General features: G+C 47.8%; 1 protein-coding gene across 3 annotated transcripts in view; it reads right to left on the minus strand.

Moving 5' to 3' along the window:
* Positions 1–23309, minus strand: part of LOC102729064 (prolow-density lipoprotein receptor-related protein 1-like) — a 39843-nt gene that overhangs the window by 12927 nt on the left and 3607 nt on the right. For 2 of the 3 annotated variants that reach the window (XM_081808415.1, XM_081808404.1), the window contains 19 exons: positions 23184–23303; positions 22544–22783; positions 21589–21702; positions 20428–20547; positions 19387–19512; positions 18204–18407; positions 17306–17474; positions 16812–16980; positions 15448–15673; positions 14806–14931; positions 12794–13018; positions 7602–7913; positions 6715–6927; positions 5345–5542; positions 4585–4800; positions 2792–3030; positions 1576–1705; positions 1175–1359; positions 222–408 (listed from right to left, as the gene is read on the minus strand). In XM_081808415.1, the coding sequence (XP_081664541.1) occupies positions 222–408; positions 1175–1359; positions 1576–1705; positions 2792–3030; positions 4585–4800; positions 5345–5542; positions 6715–6927; positions 7602–7913; positions 12794–13018; positions 14806–14931; positions 15448–15673; positions 16812–16980; positions 17306–17474; positions 18204–18407; positions 19387–19512; positions 20428–20547; positions 21589–21702; positions 22544–22783; positions 23184–23303 (3519 nt within the window). The remainder of the gene's footprint in view (positions 1–221; positions 409–1174; positions 1360–1575; positions 1706–2791; positions 3031–4584; positions 4801–5344; positions 5543–6714; positions 6928–7601; positions 7914–12793; positions 13019–14805; positions 14932–15447; positions 15674–16811; positions 16981–17305; positions 17475–18203; positions 18408–19386; positions 19513–20427; positions 20548–21588; positions 21703–22543; positions 22784–23183; positions 23304–23309) is intronic. The other variant, XM_081808425.1, reaches the window with a different exon arrangement.

Raw genomic sequence — 23309 nt, forward strand, 5'->3', positions numbered from 1 at the left:
TCATCATGATGGCTTATCTGTCGACACCTTCAGATCTAATTCCATCTGAACTGCTGCCTTTAAAAAGGGGATCTGGAGAATGTGCTAGGCTTGCTCGGCAGACAGAAAGCAGGCGGGAGCATTTAAGACTTGAGAAAGAAGGTTTGCATTTGTATTCCTGGGAGATTCAGGACTTTGAAGTTCCTGACCAGGGCTTAGGAGATATCCCGGTTCCAGCTTACCTGTTGCTTTACAGGTGTGGCCATCGGGCTCCAGCGAGTAGCCAGGGTGACAGGTGCAGCTGTAGGAGCCCTGGGTATTGACACAGGTCTGACTGCAAGGCTGACTACCCGGCTTCTCGCACTCGTCCACATCTTTGCAGACCTGGCCACTGCTCCCCAGCTCGAAGCCTTGCTCACAAGCACATACCTGAATGGGTTTCAAAAACATTAAGACTTCCTGAAGACACTGAGACATAACCTTGACGAAAAGGCCTGACCTTGCTATTAAAAGCACATGGCGATGAGCTTGATTTCAGCAGCTCAAAACAAAAAAGTTCTTAGAACCGATTTCACTTAAAATACCATCACTCTCTCGGTCTTGTCAACGCTGCCGCACACCTCACACCCTGGCCACCACCGTGGGTCCTGAGTTAACGAAGGGATCCAAGTTCAGCCCGGGACACCTAGAACCCCAGCAGAATCGATAAGAGGCAAGGAGACTGAACTGAACGGGCTGCCCGCCAACAGAGACGTTACCGTGATCAGACGTCAGAACACTGTTTCCTTCTACTTGCCCATCAGAGTTAAGTTCACGATGTTCAGCCAGCTAATAATGCTAGACCAGAACACGGGGCAGTCCTCGATTTAAGGGCAGGTCACGTTCCAAATACACATATGGAAGAGACGTCCACAAAAACGTGTGGCTTAGTCCCAAGTGTCGCCCGGAGCTCACAGCAGCAGGGCTTCTGGAGGCTGGGTGGTAAAGCTCCAGGAGACACGACACAGGGAAGGAACCTGACGGGACTCAGAAGGAGCCAGGAAGGGCTCCGCGGACACGAGAGGACCGATCAGGACAGCTCAGCCACGTAAGACTCGGGGCGTCACGAGCAGTGGGGGCCAGCCTGACTGACGAGGTTGCCCCCGTCACTGAACCAAGCTGACAGCTGCTGGTGAGCCTGGCTGCATGAACTCACAGGCCCGTGCGGGGACTGGTAGCAGGCGTGGGGACACCGCGCTCGGTGGCATTCTGACAGCGAGCACGTTCCACCTTCATCGGAGCCGTCGGCACAGTCCTCCTTCCCGTCACACACCAGGCGGAGGGCAAGGCAGCCGTGGGAGCGGCACTGGAACTCAGAGCTCTGGCACTTCGCGGGGGGGCCTGGAGAGGATGACTTTCCACTCTTAGAGTCCGCTCCCCGCCACCCTGAACATCCCTCCCACGGCAAGGACGTAGTCAGGCACCTCCATCCTGGTCGGGGAATGGATGTCAGGGCCGGTGGCACTTGCTGGCTGAGCTGGCTTCGCAGGCCTAGAGGAAGCAAGCGGCCAGCGCCCCTGGAAGCCCCCTCCCCTCAGTGGGCGCCCCCGCGCTTACACCCAGCCTCGTCGCTGCCGTCCTCACAGTCTCTCTGCCCGTCACAGCGCCACATGCCAGGCACGCACTGGTCTCCGCCAGCACAGGACCACTGCCTGGGGCCACAGCGAAGCTCCCCCGGGTCACAGTCCTGAGGGGACAGTGACTGGGTCAGCAACACCCGCACTCAGAGCCCAGGATGGGGTTCTCGGAGGGAGAACGAGCCTGGCTTACAAGACAACGCTCGAGTCCCTTCTGCAACAAGGCCAGAGAAAGCCCCAAGACTCAGAAAAACGTTTTCAGCAGCCAGAGTTTAGGTGAGGAGGTCTAGGTAAAGTGAACCTGGCTGTGAAGTGAAAAGAAAGGTCTTATTTTGTCAAACCAAGACGTCTTCATTTAAGACATCTAGGCATAAGAATGTGCTCTTGGAACCCTTCTTTAGAATTCCTTTGCCACTTGGGGGCGCCTGGGTGGCTCAGTCGGTTAGGCGTCTGCCTTCAGCTCAGATCATGATCTCAGGGTCCTGGGATCGAGCCCTGCATCGGGCTCCCTGCTTCTCCCTCTGCCTCTCCCTTTCCCTCTGCCCCTGCTCATGCGTGCTCTCTCTCTCTCAAATAAATAAAATCTTAAAAAAAAAAAGAATTCCTTTGCCATCTCAAAACCGCCCCTAGCACATTAAACGTTACGGCATCCTTCGCACCTCTCCTGACTTGGACACTCGGCTCTGGGGCAGGATGTACTAGAGGAGGGGAGGGGCTATCCGTGCCCCTGCTGACAGCCCCGAACCTTTAGATGCATTCTCAACCCCTCAGGCACCACGAGGCCTATCTCCTATCCATTTGACGGACGAGGAAGTAGAACATGAGGGAGTTAGTACTTTCTTCGGGTCAAACGCAAGCAGCAGGACTCAAGCCAGGCTGCATGTCCCACAGCGTGGCAGGGTCAGCACACTTCTCAGTGATGGGGAGGCAGAGCTTCGGAGCAGATCTCTGGGGGGACATTTACACCACGGCCATGAAGACCTAACCCCTGCAAACCTACAATAAAAACCTCTTAAACGTTTGTCTTTCGACAAGAGCTCTGATCACTCTGGACACTTTGTTGTCATGACGAGTGGTTTTCTGGGCAGTAGGGATGAGAGCCTTCTCTGTTCTTGGGTTTTCTCACATTTTCTATAAGGAAGGCACATGTTGCGGTTGTGAGGAGAAATCAGTTGTTCTGAAGAAGGGTGCGCTACCTGCTCATCGGTCCCATCCTCACAGTCGAAGTCCCGGTCACAGAGCCATGCAGCGGGCACGCACTCTCCACTCCCCCGGCACTTCACCTCCCCCAACGGGCACTGCAGCGGCAAGGCCCCAGGACAGCCGTCCTCGTCGGAGTGGTCCACACAGTCTCTGTTCCCGTCGCAGCGCAGAGAGTTTGAGATGCACTGGCCATTCTCGCATCGAAATTCCGGGGCGCTGCATTCTGCATGAACTGGAAAACAAAGCTTTACGTAAGAACTCAGCCAGATGTGGAAGCCATCTGAAGGCATGTGAAACGTTGTGAAGACTCTCCAGTCTTCTGCTGTCACCTGGGGAACTAAACCCCAGCCCTCAAAGGTGGTTTGAATAGTGTTAGGCCAGAAAAGGCCTACTAAGCTAGCCCAGAAAAACCCCATCTTGGAGAATGAGGGCGGGGGGGACAGGCAGGGGACACACGAAGGACCCCGGGGTAGGGTGAGGAGTAGGGCTCTTCTCCAGGACCTTAACATCATCCACGAGGAGAGAAAGTCTCTCATGACATCCAGCATACCCTACATGTTATGTTCTTGGGCTCAGTTCCTACAGACAGAAGTTGCTTGACTTGGCTCAAGAAAAAAAGCTCAGGTCCTAGGCAAAACCATAAATACGCATTGAAAAGTAAATTATACTTGGGGTTCCCTCCTGCCTCTCCTCCTGATGTTCTTCTCGTAAGTCCGAGTGCACTGATATTGTCTGGCTACCCAGTGGCCTCTGTATTCAAATCTATCATGGTACTTCACCCAGCCTCCTCCTCTTCCCACTTCAATTCTCCAAATTCTCTCTTCTACCCTATTCCTACAATGTGATTAAGGTTCTTGAAACAGGTCACTGGGAAGACTAAAAAGGAAGATTGAGTATCCCATTGACAAGAGGGGAAAGCAATCACATCTAAAAATAAGGACGGCCCACCGCATGAGAAGACCTTGGATCAAAATTAAAATCTTCAAGAGGGTCGATTCTAGCTCAAGAAACATTGTGTCAAGTAGACTGGTTTTCCACTAATGGGAATCTCGTTACAGAGAGGGAAGTCTTGTACCATGATCTCCAACAGCCCTCCAACTCAGGCCCTTTCATCCCAGTCTGCTAACTTCGTGGTAAGGACAGTCCATCTTCGTTATCTGCAGATTCATTATTTGCACATTCACCTACTTGCCAAAATCGTAACCCTCCCCCCAAATCCATGCTCCCACACTTCCACGGTCATTTGAAGATAAGCATACACAAAGCAGCAAAACACTTGCGTTGCCTAGCGCACGTTTCCAGTTGAGATGGAACAAGGCAACGCTCTGTCTTCTCGTTTCAGTCCTCACACTGCAAACAAGTGTCCTTTCTGTGGTCTATTTAGAGCCATACTTCCCACGTTGTACTTTAGGGGGATTCTGCCGTTGAAAAGGGCCCCCAAGGGTAGTGCGGAAACGCTGTCTCACGTTCCTAGCGCGAGATGCCTGTGAGCTGCCTTACAGAGCGAATACATGTGTTAAGCTTTGTTCGGGCAGGAGTTATAATGCTGTTGGCTGTGACTTCAATGTTAATGAGTCAACAATACGTATATCAAGCAGTCTTTAAACAGCAATACACCTAAAACAAGATTATATGTTGATTAGTTGACAAAAATATCATCACGAGAGATTCTCAGAAACCTCACCTTATATTTTTCCTATGAGCAATGATGTGATATCTGTTCATTCAGGGTTGGTGGCAACCCCGTAGAACATAACCTACCACAAAGGAGTTGCACGGTACTTACCGCATCCTTGCTCATCTCTCTTGTCAGAACAGTCTGCATTGCCATCACACAGCCAGCTCTTGGGGATACAGCGGGTCTTGTTGTCACAACGTAAAGAACAATCTTCAGTGGGCTTCCAGCAGCCCAGCTCATCAGACCCATCCGAGCACTGCTGAGCCCCATCGCAGTGGTGTTTCTCCTCGATGCACTGGTTTCTGTTCAGACACTGGAAGACCCCTTAAGTGGAAAGGACCCAGGGCTCGTGCCATCTACTCAGTCCCGCTGAAGGTTTAAAGTTAGATTAACTCACCCTCATCCTGGACTTTGAGGGGTAGGTGGACTGCATCCTAACTGTTCGAGCTCTATAGCTTATCTAATCCATAAACAAGCTTTAATAAAGTGCTCAGGTCAATTAAATTCGCAAGCTGAACGAGGTTGTTCAAGTAATAAGGGCTCATATTGGTTTGGTGACTTTAACAGCTTGTTGAAAAACACTGCCAAATCTGTCCTAAGTGGTCCATTCAGGTCGGTTTATGGCTCAGCCTTTAGAGAGGCAAATATTGGAACACTTAAGCGAACGTGAGGAGGCAAGGAAGCAATAGTTAAAAATTACACCTGGTAAAACATCTGACTTAACTGTGATAACACGGATACTGTCAGAGACTGTAATCTGACAGACTGGGACCTTCAGCTACGACAGTTTACCTAGGGGAAGCGAGGGTGATTGTGATCAACGCCACGTGCCCAAAGCCGAATCAGCATTCCTGGCACAGAGACAGACCTGGTCTGTTGCAGAACCGGAAACAGTCCCCTTCGTCCGAGCCATCCTGACAGTCCGGCTTGCCATCGCAGAGGTACTCCTGAGAAACACATCCGTCCCCGTTCCGACAGGGGACAGAGGATGGGGTGCAAAGCAGCGGGAGTGCTACAGGAAGTGCGGGGGGAGGACCGCCTGCAGCCGCCTCTTCAAGCTCAGGATCTACAACAAACGGTGGCTTCAGTGAGGCAGGCCCCGCGGTCTCGGCACCAGACATGGGCTTCTACTGTCCCGCTCCTCCAAAAGCCATGTTGGGGCTGGGCAGCTACATGTATCTACCTCGTAGGAAGAAAAAAGTGAAACGGCCTCAAAGCCTAGATCCTTAGGTGAGATGTGGTCCATCGGCCCATCATCTAATGGCTTCCTATTTGGGCAAATCGTTTTCTCCTTCAAGCCTAATAACTTCTTCTCACTGCCTGATGCTACCTGCTAGGAAGGAAAAGTAAAGTTCTGGGCGCCTGGGTGGCTCAACTGTTAAGTCTCAGTCTGCCTTCAGCTCAGGTCATGATCCCAGGGTCCTGGGATCAGCCCCCATCGGGCTCCCTGCTCAGCGGGAAGCCTGCTTCTCCCTCTCCCGCTCCCCCTGCTTGTGTTCCCTCTCTCGCTGTGTCTGTCAGGTAAATAAAATCTTTAAAAAATAAATAAATAAAGTTTCTGCAGACAGGGACTTGTTCTGTCTGGCTTCCTGTTATACCCTATAACAAAGCCCCCTGGATCCTGTGATAGGATTTCTGCTTTGTCTGCCTCAAGATCCAGGATCCGATTTTTTGGCGCCAGGCCAAAGGCTTATGTGAAGAGGAAAAAAAAAAGCAGCTGTAAGCAGGGTAATCTGAACTACGGGTGCAGCTTCAACAGCCGGAAGGACTGCTTGTCCTGGTTGGTATCCACAGCCCCAGAATGGTTTTGCAAAGGATCCTCGGCGAGATGCTCCTGCATCTCTCCAAGCATCTTCCACCCTTGGCCCAAAACGTTAAGACCATGGGGGTTCCTCGGTAAAATCTGTTCGGGTGAGTGCTTTAGACAAATTAAATGGATCTCTTTACCATCAGATTAAGAGGTTTAAGGTGCTAACGTACGAGAGGACTCCCCAAAGGGGTTCTGGTGGGCAAACTTCTGGGAGTTTTGCCTGGGGTCTTGTGTCATTTAGCAACTTTGAGAAAGGTGTCCGATTCTTACTCCTCCAGGATAAGGCCAAGTTAGGGAGAAGGCCTGCTGCACCGTGGCTCAGGACAACTGCCAATACAAAGATACCCAGGATTTTATCCTCTGAAAACACACCGGCGAGAGGCAGAGAAAGTGGATTTCAAAGAAGAACCGCACAGAGGAAGACTCGCCTGAAACCTGCTGATTCTCTGCCAGGATGATCATCTTCCTCACGTACGGCTCTTTCGACACCGCGAAGGGCTCCGGCGTCCTCCTGTCCCACAGCAGAAGGGCTCCTCTGTGCACGGTCACCAGGTAGGGCTCGTGAGCCGCTATAATTCCGTCACTCCAGGTTTTGTTCAAAGTGTATGTTCTGTTTTTTAGGAGACTCAGACTCTGCAACCCTAAGGAAGAGTCAAGTGCTTACAAGCTGACAGAGAACAAGTAACCCGTGACGGGGGGGCATGGGTAGCCCTCGATTAAGGGTCAGCGAGCCCCACTGATAATAAGCACAGATTCTTCCTATCGAGTTTTGTAGGTTTCAGTTTTGTAGTTAAAGATAGTCCCGGGAAGTGTTTAAAGCTCCAGGAACGTGAGATCTGCCGCGTGGAAGCGTCAGGCGTGCCGTTCCTGCCTTTCAGGCGGTGTGCCAACATGCTCGGTCGCCTGCACACAGCCACCAGCCATTGGAGGTGGCTTCTGGAGGAGACCATCAGGGTCGGCAGCAGGGTAGAAGTCGTATCTGATATCCAGTGCACCTAAAGCACCTCTGTTTCATTTGCTATGCAAGTTTGGGTCTATTACTTCTACTCGTGGAGACAGAAACACAACCCGAACAAAAAGCGACTAAGTGTATGTTAGCTCTGCAGTTTTCTACCTCTCAAGTCAGAAATCTAGACTTACAAAGGAAACCGAGTTTGAGCTGAGGGACGCGTGCCCAAGCTGTAACTATGAAAACCAGATTTTGAGCCGAGGTCTAGCTAGTTCTAGGACCGACAGCGATCCTCATGCTGAAACGAGCCTTACCACCACCGCTCCCCCAGCTTCTTCCAACTGCACTGCTCTGTGTCGCGCTTACCTGACCCTTTGGTCGTCCAGAGGATGCTAGACGAGCCAAGGTCTAAGGCCATGTGGGTGTCCGCCGTCCAGGTGCCTGTCCAGACTTGCTGTCTGGTTTTGCCATCGAGAGTCATACTTTGCAAGTGTTTCCCACTTTCTACCCAGTAGAGCACTCTCTTTGGCCAATCGAGAAGAAGAGGCAGTATAATGCTGCCTGTTCTGTAGAGGGTCCAGGTGTCTGGGCCAGGGATCCTAGTCTTCTGGATAGCACTTCGGTCACAGGGCACCCAGTACAAGTTCCCCGTGGGTATGTCCACATTTGCTGAGCAGACTGTGAGGGGAGAAAGGAACTCCCATCAGAAAGGACATTCAAATACATTCGTGCATGGTTTTAACGTTTTGGGTCAAGGATAGAAGATGCTTAAAGAGATGCAAAGCCTGGTCCCTAACAAGTCCACATGCCTCATTCACATGAGGAGTCCCATCATGCTTACTCTGGTTCCAGCACCTTATCTCTCATACGAGCCCACGTGATCCTCACAACCAGCTGGTGAGGGAGGTATCCACCGCCTTTTAGAAGTTAGATATCTAAGTGGCAATGCTTACGTTTGCATGCAGACCTGCAACTTTGGATTCACCTCCCTTTTTGTCAGTTAAGTATGAAAATCAATCAATGATATGCCCAGTGGCTAGAACTGAAATCGCTATGGGAAAGCAGAGACTGGGTAAAGTGTCACCACAGCAGTGGTATGAAAGGTCACCGGTAGAGTGGATGGATAATGAGGAGACCTACAGCTAGAAGACAGAGATAGGGTAGGGACCAAGTATGTGAAAGCCACAAAGTGGTAGCTTGTAAGCGTAACAGACACGGGCACTAACCCACCAAGCACTCCCTACTCCCATCCTGGCCCACTAGAGCTGCACAAGTGGGTCTCAGCTAGGTAGTATCTACCCTGGGGTGTGGTATAGCATAAAAGTTAGAGCAGTATTAGGCTAGCAAGTCAGATTGCCATTTTCAAAGCACATTCCAAAATAAGGTGTCAGCTAATTACTATGCCTCAGTTTCTGCAAATGCCTGGTTGGGACAGTGCTTCTCTCAGTTTTGAGGATTAGAGTTCGTACCTATGCAGAGCTTAGGAGAGCATCCATTATCTTAGAGCGATGTGCTGGAATGGCCAGTTGTTAAATTCAGGAATGCTGCAAGCTTGCTGTCCGGTATAATCATTATTAAAACTAGATTACATCGACTTAATCGCATTTGAAACGAAAATACTCCAGTCCTCACATTCCTGCATTTTGCTACCGCACACCCCTTCCTAACCCCACGTAAAGTGACATTACATGGGGAGCTTGAAACCTGGCACTGTGGGCGTATTTTTAACCAGAGCCATTGGCAAACACTCCATATCAGGGCTTGATTTGTTTTCGGTTTTGTTTTCTAGACCAGGGACTGACAAACAATGGCTCTTGGGCCAATTCCAGCCTGCGGTGTGTTTTTGTAAATTCCGGGGGAACACACCATGGTCATTCGTGCACATATGGTCGTTGGCTCCTTTGCGGATACAATGGCAGAGTGCCTGAGTAGCCTGAAATAGTTAACCGTAGTTACTGTCTGGCCTTTTCTAGAAAGAGGCTGACAACCCCTGGCCTGGACTTAAGTGGCAGAGGAAAAATGTTAATACTGCAAATTAAACTCACATAAGTCCCACCTATGGCCATGACATTTTAAAGACCACAAAAGTTGGGGAAACATTTTCCTAGTATTTGAAAACAATTATCCAAATCCACAAATAAGTCCTTTGGGTCAATAAACTCATTCCAATTAGTTTTCACTGGTGCACTTCTTGCTTGTTTATGGAAACAAGTGTCAAATAACATTACAGTAGGACTGTATTCACTCAGCGATGGCAGCGACTCCTTGCCAAATCAGATCTCAATCAAGCATGTATTCATGGTTGGATTTTGTTAAATTTTGATTGAACTATAAACTGCTTTTTTATTCTGAATTCTTGGATCTGTAGCCAATCTGAAAATCATGTAGCTATATGAAATTTACAACAAAGGACATTGTATATTTTGTTATTTGTAAATTGTTACAACCTTTATATCAGTAAGCTTTATTACAAACATATATAACGTATCTATGCGCACATCCCCCACCCCCCAGAGAGCTGGGTCTTAATAGAAAACCCTGTAGTGTGCTGGGACATATTTCAGAATTCAAATGTTAACTATGAGGGAGGTGGACAAACAGACGAGGCACAAAGCTGGGGCATGGGTAGCAGAATGGAGAAGCCTGTACACACAGGATTCATGTGTTCTAGTTCTTCCCACTGCCTGAGTGTTAGGGTGGGAGGTCTTACTATTCCTCATGTTTTCATGTGGAGGAACTTGCACAGAGTTGTCCCGCACATTCCTTAAGTCACTCTAGGAAAGAAGGGACTTGAGGTTGGCCAGTTAGTAAGAACAGACTGGCCACGCCCAGTTCAGCTTCTCTCTTCTCCTTTGGGCTCTGTCATCGGCACAGAAGACAAGTTCTCCCTGGCATTAGGTCTCACTAGTGCTGTGCAGATTCAAGGTTGAATGGCCAGTTGTCAGGGACACAGAATGTTCTTTGAGCAATTCTATGCAGGTTCTTAAAGACATGAACTCTTGCCTAAAACAGAATTTTGAAGCCCTCCCATTTTTTATTAGCAACCTCCTCTGTATTTCCCAGCTACACTTTTCAACGAGGACAAGATTAACTTATTCAAGAGGAAACGCTAGGGTGCCTGGATGGCAGAGTCAGTTAAGCATCCGACTCTTGGTTTTGGCTCAGGTTGTGATCTTGGGGTCATGAGATGGAGCCCCACGTTGGGCTCCATGCTCAGCACAGAGTCTGCTTATGTATCTCGTTCCCTGTGGCCCTCCCTGCCATGTGTGCTCGATCTCTCTCTCAAATAAATCTTTTTTTAAAAAAAAAAGAGAGGGATGCCTGAGTGGCTCAGTCGGTTAAGCGTCTGCCTTCGGCTCAGGTCATGATCCCAGGGTCCTGGGATCGAGTTCCGCATCGGGCTCCCTGCTTGGCGGGAAGCCTGCTTCTCCCGCTCCCACTCCCCCTGCTCGTGTTCCCTTTCTCGCTGTGTCACTCTCTGTCAAATAAATAAATAAAATCTTTAAAAAAAAATAAAAAATAAAAAAAAGAGAAAACACTGATATTAGCACCCTCTAATATAAGGATAAGCTGAAAGCTGCGTGCTCATGGGTTGTAAGGAGGTCCTGAGATCTGCAAACAGGTCCTGACAGGTAGTAACCAGCCTGATCCCTTCTGTGAAGGGCCTGCCTGGCTTTGTCAAGTTTTCAGCCACCGTACAGGAAAAAACACACCCGTGCGGCACCTTTACTCCTCCAACACTTCTGACACCAGATGTGGGTGTGTGTGGGGGGGTCCCCACACCAAGCAATTCTGCAACACTAGCCAAATGTCCCACAATTCAGTTTTGAGCCCGTCCTCCTAGAGCTGGCATCAGAGCCCACGGGTTCTGTCCCAAGACTGCCCCCACTTCTGATGCCAACCACAAGTCTGGTTGTCACCTGCATTCTGATCCACTGGCTCTAAATCGGGGTTCCTACAACCCCCTTGAGTTTGAGGATTTGCTGCTCACAGAACTGAGGGAAACACATTTACTGGTTTATTTCATAAGAGATACAGATAAACAGCTGGACAAAGAGATCCACAGGGCAACATCCAAAGGGCCCACAAGTAGGAGCTTCTGTTCCCATGGAGATGCGGAATACCACCCTCCCAGCATACGGATGTGTTCACCAACCCAGCTCGCTGAACCACCTACTTTGGGGATTTCATGGAGGCTTCATCACGTAGGCATGGCTGATCACTGATTCCATTTCCAGCCCCTCTCCCCTCTCCAGCGAACAGGGAGTGGGGCTGAAAGTTCTAAGATTCTAGCCGTGGCTTGGTCTTTCTGGTAAACAACCTCCCAGGGTCAGTGGCAAGCTTTTTAAATTTGTTCTGGCCTTAAGTCTGGATAATGTAGAAATGGACCTTAAATTCAATTTTGCACTGCACTGCAGACCCTACCAAAATTGCCTCATTCAAACCAAGTTCTTCCTATCACCTAGAAAATTCCAAAGGACTTAGGGGAGCTCTGTGTCCGATGCTATCACTCAGGAAGTTACAAAGGTCTTAGGAACTCTGTGCCCGTAACCAGGGACAGAGACCTATATATTTTCTATTATTTCAGAGCCACCTATCACAGGGACTCAACATGCCACAGTAGAAGCCAGCTCAAATGAAATTGCCAGTCCCTTACAAATCCTTGATGTGATCACTGTAACACAGAAACCTATTGGCCAAGATTAGCCAGTGGAGCGAAGGTGGCATTTTAATTGGTGGGAAGAAATGGGAAGAAATTCAAGATCACGAGTTTCCTCAGACAGCCATCAGATGTATTGCAAGAACGCTGCCCATTTCACTTTTTCCTGAAAGTTCTCCGGGACAGGTATTGGAAGTTCTTAGGTGCCAGGCACTGTGCTTGCCCACAGGACTCGGTAGAGTCTACTGCTCTGAAGGATGTCTCAGGAACACGCATTTCAATATGGCGCTTCTTGTAGTAAAGCGTATCATTGGTACTTGGAGTACCCAGGGCCCAGACATTCAGAAATCAAATTACTCAGCCTAGAGCTCTAGCCTCACGTTCTCTTTTATAAAGTAGGTGTTTGCCTTTAGGTGGAGTACAGGGCGATAAGGGTGGGCTGTGCCATTCAGCAGTGTGGGAGAGGAGAGAAAGTATATATTACCACAATAAGAAGATATCTTGCTAGTTCTCTCAGAAATCTGCATTGTAAATCACTTCTAAATTAGTGCAAGAAAAATCTGCAATGCAAAATTGAAATATTTAAGGTCTATTGTTATCCTACCCAAACTTAAGGCCAGAAAAATAGAATTGAATTTCAAAAATTTACCAGTGACCATAGGATTTCCCAAATCATGGTAGCCTTTTAACAGCCTGTGCACCTTTCGTAAGTAAAAGGGTAAGTCAGATAGTTCATATTTAAATTACTTTAAAACCATTCTTTGGCATTAAGGTTGATTCAGATCAGGAACAGGTAGTTTTTTGGGGGTTTTTTGGTGGGTTTTTTTTTTTTTTTGGCTCTCATTAATTTTAGAGCCAGAAAATAAAGAGGAAAATCCAAAATAGCCACACAGCTTACCTGTATGCTCTGTCCAAATCTCTCGCTTTTCTCCTGAATAGCCAGTTGAGCAGAATAGCTGTCCCTGGGCATTTGTCCAGTAGATGAGGTTTCTTTTCCAGTCAATATCCAGTAAATAGATGTTCCTAGGATGCTCTTGAACTAGGGTTCTCTCTATAGCAGTTCCCATAAAACCAACTTTCAGTAAGTAGAGACGTTTGCCAGAAGAAAACACTAGCTTTAACTCTACCAAGAAAAAGGAGAGATTTACTGTTTGGCCATTTGTCAGATAAGCCCCATGCTCCTTTCTTGAGCAATCTCTCCAGCTGAGGTACACTTCTAAAGGGGTCTTATCAAATTCCCTTCTGAAACACATATATAACACCAATGCCCTAGCTTCCTTGGAGAAGGGAGTCATTTGGGCAAATGAAGAATTGCTCTGCTTTCCCAAGGCACTAAGTCTTTCGAATTTCTGCTGAAAATTTAACACAGAACCACAAGGATCGGGGCTGGGCGGTGCCCCGTTTGATTCAGTAATGTCCTTAAATCCTTGCTCATGGCACACAAGTCTCAGTAGAAAGAATTTTAAATTCGATTGCCTATTTAAAGGAAAGTTACTTGGGTATTTAACTCTATATATATAATGTTCAAGATACAATTTAAGCTCAAGTCCTGAGTTTGGCACAACAGCCTATTACATACACCATGATCACATTCAGTGGCTACCCCTGAGAATTATGTTCTTTAAAGGTAGTTAGAGCATGAACGTATTTACATCATTTATCCTTCTTAAAACCTGAGTGTTCTTTAGCAAAAAGTAATTGGGGGGGGGCACCTGGGTGGCTTAGTCAGTTAAGCACCCGACTCTTAGTTTCAGCTTAGGTCATGATCTCAGGATTGTGAGATTGAGCCCTGCATTGGGCTCCATGCTCAGCGGGAGTCTGCTTGAGATTCTCTCTCCCTCTCCTTCTGCCCCTCCCCCTGTTCATGCTCTCTCTAAAATAAATAAATAAAATCTTTCAAAAAAAAAAGTAATTTGGATAGAGATGCTCAATGGAGCTTATAAGCCTCAATATTTCAAAGACAAATCAATTAACAATACTGAAGTAGACCCTGCTTACGAACCTAAGTCAGAACACACAATAGTCATAAGACTATGGAGAATTTCTTTTTCATACCAACTTAATTTTGGGGTAAAACTGAGAGGTGTTAGCTATTTTTTCCTGCTTCAAAAATCAATCAAACCCAAATATTCATTGATGGATGAATGGAGAAACCAAATATAGTATAAATAAAATGATCATTCAGCCTCAAAAAGAAAGGAAATTCTGACACATATTACAACAGGTACGAACCTTAAAGATAGTAAAGTAAAATAAGCCAGCAACATAAGGACAGATACTGTAGGATTCCACTTATATGAGGTTCCTAGAGTTGTCACATTCATACAGAAAGCAGAATGGTGGTTTAAGGGTGGGGCTGGCGGGAAAAGAATAGGGAGTTATTGTTTAATGGGTATAAAATTTCAGTTTAGGGAGATGAAAAAGTTCTGGAGGGGCGCCTGGGTGGCTCAGTCAGTTAGACATCCGACTCTTGATTTCGACTCAGGGCGTGATCTCAGGGTCATGAGATCAAGTCCCACATCAGGCTCTGCGCTCACTGGGGAGTCTGCTTGAGTTTCTCTCCCTCTCCCTCTGCCCCTCCCTTTTGCTCACACTCTCTCTCTCTAAAATAAATAAATCTTAAAAAAAAAAGAAAAAGTTCTGGAGATGGATGGTAGTGATAGTTGCATAAAAATGTGAATATGCTCAAAGCCACTATACACTTGAAAGAGGTTAAAATAGCAACCTTTATGTTCTATACTTTTAACACAATAAAAAAAAAACCTAATCAAGATCTTTGGATAACAAAACTTATCAAAGTAAGGTTGTCAGTGTAAAAGTGATTGATCCCAAAATGGAAACTACATTATTTCCAGGCCGACCATGGAATGTGCCTCCTTGAGTCAAGCCCATTTCGCCCAGCACACTTACCACTACATATCCCAGAAGGTAAAAGGAACATTCCCTCTGGACAAACACACTGATAGCCCTTGGGATGGACGGGGGACAGGAGACAGAGGTGGCTGCACGAGCCCGGAGCGCATGCTGGGTATCTGCCTATTTTCAAATAGAAATAGGTTAGATATGATCTCAGAATTCTCCATACTTGTTCAAAACTTAATGCTCAAGGGGAGTTAAGTTAGTTTTGCCTTAAGAGGAATCCCAGGATACTCGTTACCTTCTAGGTTAGGCATGCTGACCTTTAAACTCCCATGATCCCCTTTCGGATAGTAGCAATTACTTATCCATATTAAGCTCAGGCCAGTAAGTGTTCAACTAACAGCATCTTCTGCCCTAGAGTTAAGGCAAAAGGACTGGCTGGTTGCTGATAGGAAGACTCCTCTAGAAGTAAATAGTGGTCTCGGCTCTCTACTTCAGTGAGTCTCTCGGACCCACTTAAGAAGTATTATCTGAGTTGAATCTGACATATAATTTCTGATTAACAAAAGCTTTTAACTCCTAGTCAATGAATATTTGACTTCCTTCTGTAAACAGGATGCTGGGCTTTCTTCAATTTTCTGTCAAGAACTGAAAACTTCTACGTCATCAACAGTTAACATGTCAGTGACATACCCTTGGGCTGTTGGGATTTGTGGAGGACCGAGAAAGCAGATATGGAAGCATTGAGCAATACCACTCTCTCCTTTGGGGTGTGGGGCGAAGTGTGAAACAGCCGTATTTTATTTGCCCAGAAGAAAGAGTTCTCAAATACAGCTAGTCCTATTGGGTCGTCATCTTCCAAGAAGATCTCAGGAAAGGTGTGCCTCCCACTGCCATCCACGTTTACTGTCTCTATGGACTGAAGGGTAGAGTCATGAGAGCCGGGCAGCATTAGCCAGAGGGGCCGACATCAGTGCGCCTCTTGCGTGGACACTGATTAAACATCTTCACACGCTATCAACTTGACAAAGATGGAAAGCATCTTAGAATTCATGGAGGCTAATGCCAAAGCCAGCGGTTGGACTGGCTGGGGTCACAGGTACATTGTATAAGTAGCTACTGTATCTTATGTCTGCATCCAGACACTGTACCAAGTCCTTTCCCTACATTCTCTAACTGCTATCTGAGATAAACAGAGAGGGCAATGGGAGCTCAAAGAGGTGCCATAAATTGCCAAAATCACAGCTGAAGTAACAGACTTAAAAATACCACTCCCAGGGTCCCTGGCTGGCTCAGTTGGTACAGCATGCAACTCCCGAAGTCAGGGCTGTGAATTCGAGCCCCACACTGGGTGTAGAGATTACTTTAAAAAAAAATGGGGGCATCTGGGTGGCTCAGTCGGTTAAGCATCGGCCTTCAGCTCAGGTCATGATCCCAGGGTCTTGGGATCAAGCCCCACGTCGGGCTCCCTGCTCAGCGGGGAGTCTGTCTCTCCCTTTCCCTCTACCTCTCCCTACCATGCTCTCCCCCGACCCAAATAAATAAATAAAGTCTTAAAAAAAAAAAAAAAAAACCAAAGTCTTAGAAAAAAACTATGACCCCCAAGGCTATGCTTTTAGCCACCATGTCATATTGGTCTGTCAGTTTGATGTTTCCAAAAATAAGATAAAATCAACTGTAATATTAAGACCTAGAAATAGGAGTACAAGTAAGTACTAAGTAAGAAGTACTTAACGACATGCTTTCAAGGAGGCGGTCTGCCATCTTAAAAGGTTTTATATCCTGGGTAACAACATGGAATATGACCTATACTACCAGGAAATTCCAGTGTTAGGTTTGACTGCAGTGTTTGAGAAAGCCACACTAAGCCTCCCAACCTATGTTGATCTGGTTGGGCTCCACCCAAAGATACTGGGCCATCATAGCTTGCTTTTCTCAGTCTGCATGGCCAGAAGACACCTTGCGGTGTTGATGCGAGACTTAGGAGAACTTTGTAGTTACCCACCGTCCTACCAAGCCCCTACTAAACGTTCTGCTTCCTGACCTCTCTCCAGTACCTCTTTATATTCACTGATCCAGTAGAGCCGGCCGGCCACGTAGTCAAGCGTCAGTCCCACAGGCTCCTCCATGTGGACAGCTGCGAGCACCTTCCGATCCGAGCCGTCCATCCCTGCAGCTTCGATAGTTCTCGTGCCTTTCTTACCACGATTTACCCAAAACAAGGACCTGAGGAAAGCAAAAGCGCAAAGTGTTAACAGTAGCCCCCCCCCCCCGCCCCCGGACTGCACACACGCTGTCCTGAACAGCCAGGCCCCCTTAGCGCTCTTGTTCAGGCCCCAGGTCACTGCCCAGCTAAGAATGCAGGAGATTTCTGCCCTCAGACTCAGTGGGCTGAAAAGCTGCTCTCCCTAGGATTCAATTTAGACTTAAAATGAAGACATTTTTGGAGCAAATGCGAGCTACGTTGAAAACGTGGAAGGGCTCCCTTATCAACTTAAATATCTACGATAACCCATGATTTGGGATATATTCTCAAAGAAACACTACTTACTTCTTCGTGGGAAACACGATTAGCTGCTCTGGCACCAGATCCTTTTCCAAGATCTTGACGTAGCCTCTGCCATCACTCAAGCCAGCACCGATGACCCTCGCGAAGCTGCTAGCCCAGTACAACTGCCCCGTGAGCCAGTCCAAAGAGATACTGTCCACGGTTTTAAGTTCTGGGGACACACGAGACAGTGTTATGCTCCTGTATTCTTCTACCTTCTTCTTACCTTGAAAAAAAGATTCGGACTAAACTTTTCTACATCTTCTGATTTCAGGCTGTATGAGGCAGCAAACGGACACAGGGAAGGAAGACCAGAGATGTGCTATGTCCAACATACAGCGGGCAGTAGGGAAAGAGAAGGACCTTAGCAGAAGCAGAACCAAGAAATCCAAGAGAATGCAATGACCTCAGTTTGGGGCAACAGCTATCACAGAAGTCGCAGGGGAATTGTTAGGAATTACAACTCTTAACTGCTAGCAGAGGATTTCTATGTGCCCAGGACAATGCCAAGCACTTCCTCACATGTACCATTCTTCTTGAATCCCCCCCTGCTTACCCAATGAAACAAGGGCTATCCCTTCCGTCTTACTGAGCGTGGCGCAAAGGAGTTAACAACTTGCTCAAAGTCACATACCTAGTGATGGAGCGGAGGCTAACCTTGGCCTGAGGCCACATCCCCAAACTTTCTGTACTTCTTTAGAGTGATCTCATTCTCCGGTTATGCTCTACCAAAGCTCCTGTTGAGCCAAATTACGTGGTCTTATCTCAAATCGGGATTGTATACACTCTCATGATTCACGACAAGTGAGTCCACAGACGGTGTCCAGATAAATACATAGGTTGCTTATACTCTGCTGAAGTAGCTTTAAGAAGTTAAGGCTCTTAACGTCAAGAAATATACCTGGATAGAGAGGAACCGAGTTTGGCTGCCCAAGGACGAACACATGTAAGACTTCATCCACCCAAAAGTACGTGCTTCTCTCAAGATCATAAGCAACAGAAGCAGGCCTCGATTTTATAGGTATCAGGGTCTCATAGATGCCTGTTCTTCGATCCAGGACACCAAGTTCTCTGTCTGCCGCTATAAGAATTTTAACAGCATCATCTGCAATAGAAGGTGGAAAAGGAATAGTGACACATCCCTTTGACACTTTCTTTCAGGCCATTCTCTTTCACCAAAGATGCTGTCCCATCTCCCATGCTAAAATCCACTTATCCCTGAAGTCCGGACTCTGGTGTGTCCAGAGGAGATCTAGCTGACCACCCTAAGTTACAATTCCTCCTCTGAAGTCCAACACTTTCCAACTCATCTTTGGAACTTTGGGCCTATTTGATTTCGATGCAGCCCTTCCCTCACCTAGACAGAGGTCCCCTCCACCACCATCCCCACCCTCGTACACAGCAGCCAAATGGAATTCACTGTTCCACCGTCAAAGCAGAGCAGGCCCAGTTAACATTTTATCGGGGCCGGGGGGGGCGGTCTCTGGAGCACCTAGGTGTATAGACTACAGAATAGCTAAGTCATTTTATTTAGGAATTTTAAAAATTTTTTATTTTATTTTTTTAAAAGATTTTATTTATTTATTTGAGAGAGAGAGAATGAGAGAGAGAGAGCATGAGAAGGGGGAGGGTCAGAGGAAGAAGCAGACTCCCTGCCGAGCAGGGAGCCCGATGCAGGACTCGATCCCAGGACTCCAGGATCATGACCCGAGCCTAAGGCAGTGGCTTAACCAGCTGAGCCACCCAAGTGCCCTAGGTAAGTCATTTTAAAGATACTTAATATGGGGGTGCCTGGCTGGCGCAGTCAGGAGAGCATGCAACTCTTGATCTTGGGGTTGTAAGATGTAGCCCCATGTTGGGTGTAGAGATTACTTAGAGAAATAAAATTAAAGAAAAATAAAGACACTTAATAGCAACTGATACTTGATTTGGCCAAGGAATGTTGTAATAGCAGCTTCTTTGTGGCAAGAATAAAGTCACCTCTAATACTAGACCCTAAAGTGAATCATCGATAGCACTTCTATCTATAATTACCACTAAGGACAGAGCAAGGGCTAGGCTTTGCTTAGGGTCGCGAAACTCACCTGTAACTCGACAACTGGTACTATTGTAGAGCTGGTGACCTTGAACACACGCACAGGAGTAAGAGCCTGGGACATTACGGCATAGCTGGCCACAGGGACCGTAGGCCTTGGAGCACTCATCTATATCTGATAGAGAGTCAGAAGTCAGAGATGACCATGGAGCCATCTTCTGAGTGTTTTGGGGCCATTGGGCCCCCTTTCCGATGCTCACTGGACATGTATTACGTGGAAATCCCTGTGCTGGGTGCTGGGACGGACAGTCCCTGCCTCTGGAGTTGCCATACAAGTAAGTGTAATTTTCAGCAGGAACATCAGTGTGGAGACCCCAGATGTGTGGCTGGTGCTGAATCCAGATGGAGGTTACCCTAGCAACACTGTTGGCGGTGTTGCTGATTCAGAATGAATGGTAAGATGCCTAGGCACTGCTGGGGGGAATGTCAAGGGGGGCAGCCCCTGTGGAAAAGAGTTTGAAGGTTTCTCAAGTTAGGCGTAGAAGTTACCGCATGATACGACAATTCCCCTTCTGGTGCGTACCCCGGAGTATCGAAAGCTGGGATTCAGACATATGTACACCAGCTGTCCATAGCATTGTCCACGATAGCCAGAAGGTGGAAACCACCCAAATGCCCCTCAACAGATGGGTCAACAAAACGGGGCATATACGTAGAATGAGGTATTTGGCCTTAAAAAGGAAAGGAGAGTCTGACACCCGCTACAACACGGATGAACCTTAATGACAGGCTAAGTGAAATAAGCCAGACACAGAAGGACAGATACCACATGACTGCACTTACATGTAGGACTAGAACAGGCAAATTCAGAGAGACAGAAAGTGGGTAGAGTTTCCCAGGGACTGGGGACAGAGGACTGTTGGGGAGGATGAGAAAGTTCTGGCGATGGATCGGGGTGATGTGTACACCCGTTGTGAATGTGGTGGAGGCCCCTGAATTACACCCTTAAAGTGATTAAGACGGTAAACTGTATGGCATGTATGTCCTGCTGCCATAAAAACTTCGGAAGATGCACCAGATGAACTCTGACCTGCACAGCTCTGCCCGTCCAGCTGTAACTGCCACCCAGCTCCACACGAACACTGGACTCCCCAGGTGGTATCACTGCAATGCTTCTCACAGCCCCCATTGGCCAGGGAGCAGTTCTTCCCTGGTAGAGATAGGGCAGCGGTCAGGAGAGCTGAACACCGTACGGATCAAACGTGGTGTCACAGCTCCCTACACGCTGTGAGGACTATAGAGGACCTCTGAAGAATAACCTTTGACCCTGCCCTCTGACCTGGGAATGTGGAGGCTCTGGGGAAAGACCGTAGAACAGGGAAAGTGAGGAATCACGGAGCAGGGGAAAGGACTTTTCCAGGCAGACAGTCTGGATAATTTCAAATGCTGGTGTATTGCTCACCCACGGAAGGGCCAGCAACCTCTTCCCTAGGTTCTCTAGAAAACAGAAGTGGCCAGGACCCTCGCCTCAGGAAGCAATATAGTAATTTCTTAGTCTCAGCGAATTACCTCTCTAGCACCAGAAACCTGTGGTTTGTCCCACTGTTCATGCTTTCAGTGTCTTATGTGTTCCTTTAGTAGAAAGCGGCTTTCACAGCCCTTAGCAGCCCTATAAAGGTCTCATCATACACATTTAAGCCCAGATTTAAGGAGGAAGTGAGACAGATGACAAAGTGACCTGGGGACAGGTGCTCCCTCCCCCCTGCCCCAACTTGAACCAACAGTGATTTTTATAGTGAGAATCACAAGGTTTTAAAGTTTGAGATGCTTGTTCAGGAGCCTCCCTCCTCACCAGGAAACAGTCTTCCTCAGTCCTTCCTCAGTTAAATCCTTGGAGAATTCACCATCTGGTCTTGAACACATGATTCGCTTCTCAGTGGCAAAGTCTATGTTTTTTTATTCCAGAATTTTCGGAGCAATGTGGTTTGAGGCGTTTAGTCTATTTAGCCGTAACGTGAGGAGAACTCGCAAAGTTTTACAGCTCAGGTAAGCTTTGCACACACTCAGGAGACCAGAGCCGAGGCCCGGAACTTGTAAGATGTGGGGGACCCATCACGGAAGGATGACTGCTGACGTAGGGGTTTGGTCCAAGCATTCTCTGAGAGCATGGACCCCCGTGATAACTAAGGCATTGGCTGATGTAATCGGAGTCTCCCCACCCCCACGTGACACCTGGCAATTGGGTCCTCACCACATGTAGTGGGTTCATCAGCACCATCTGCGCAGTCTGCCTTCCCATCACACATCAGGGATTCCAGGATGCATTTCCCTTCATCACATCTAACCGTGCCTTCTGGACAGGAGGCTGTGTAGGAAGGAGAGCCTTCTTTTCCAACAGCACGTGGGGGAAGGGGGAGCCAAACAGACAATCATTAATTATAGTAAGGTGGCAGGATTTTCAGAACCCAAGGCAAGTCTAGGTAGGAAAGAAAGTCTTATCATTTTAAGCAGAGTTGTCAGGGAACTGGGACTTAAGACTTGATAACGACGAAGTGACGCAAGCCACTTGGGCACTGGGTTGAAATAATACTGAATTCGAACTGAATTAGTATTAAGTAGTTGTAATTGAAATGGTGTTAAAATCTGTCAACGTGAGCCCTAAAGGAAGACCCTCTTACAAAACCAGTTTATACGTGATAAAAATGTTAGAATCTGAATATATTCAATATTGCAGATTTAATTCTAGAAAGATCAAGTGGGATTGTGGTTTACCGTGAAGTTGGAGGTTCCATTGCATTGTGTATGTGGGGTAAAGAAAAGGAACGTGGTACTCATCAAGTTCTTCGCAGGGGTTGGGGGGCGGGGGAGGGAGTCCTCTTTTAATGAGAAGTTTCCCCCTGTCATTGACTGCATAAGGACGTGAGGCATCCCTTAGGAGGCTTCCTTCAGATATGGATGCTCCGGGGTTCTGAGCCATGGCCATATTGCCTAGAGTGTCCAGCACAGAGTTACTATTCGAGCACGGCTCGATGTTTCCGTGGACAACTAACTACGTCTTGGTCATTGCTAGGAAACATCCTATTTTTAGATATAGGATGGAAGCCTCGGTTATAGGAATGAAAATGCAACTTTTAGAAAGCAGCCCACACGGTACAACCGTCCTCTTTAAAGGACAGGCCGGGAGGGGTGAGGGGAGGGGCACTCACCACAGGCGTCCTCGTCCGAGGAGTCCCCGCAGTCATTGACCCCGTCGCACCTCCAGCTATCCGCAACACACACCTGGTTCCTGCACTGCCACTGGCCCGCCAGACAGCGGTTCGGGGAGCAGCGTGCTTCATCGAGCCCATCTCCACAGTCCCCATGGACGTCACAGAGTTCCCAAGCCTCGCGACACTGAGAATGTCCCGGACACTGGACTTTCTGGCCAGGGCATGCGATGGAGACCTCTGTAAAAGGCAGGCGCTGGCTCAGTGCGGTGGAACGGCTGAGCTGCAGGCTTGCGTGTTTGGGTATTCACAGTTTGCTCACGGATTTGTTCTCCGCAAAACCAAGAACCGAACGGGATGCTGGCCACCGGAGATGTGGCCCCAACTCTGTACACTGAAGTTTCACCCCCAAAGCAGCTTAAAAAGCCAAAAGAGGCAAGAATCTTTTAGGTGATTTTGCAAAATGCAGAAGTGGATAAAAGGTCACCTGTCATCCCGGCGACAATCGAACATGTGGATTTAGCCCCCGTCCGGCAGAAGGCTATCTAGTGACTTGCTGGTGTCCCTTAATAGCGTGGAGGTTCATCGATGTGGCTAACACAGAGAGAACATGTCCGAAGGGAAAATAAATTGTACGTACCACAGTTAACCTCATCAGAGCCGTCCGGGCAGTCCCCTGCGCCATCACAGAGCCAGCTAACAGAAATACACTTCCCGTCATCACACTGCCAGGCCTGTGGGTGTCCACGACACACTTCCTCTGCAG

Source organism: Leptonychotes weddellii, chromosome 2 (assembly GCF_054177405.1).
Source record: "Leptonychotes weddellii isolate Sample4059 chromosome 2, ASM5417740v2, whole genome shotgun sequence".
NCBI classification, from domain to species: Eukaryota; Metazoa; Chordata; class Mammalia; order Carnivora; family Phocidae; genus Leptonychotes; species Leptonychotes weddellii.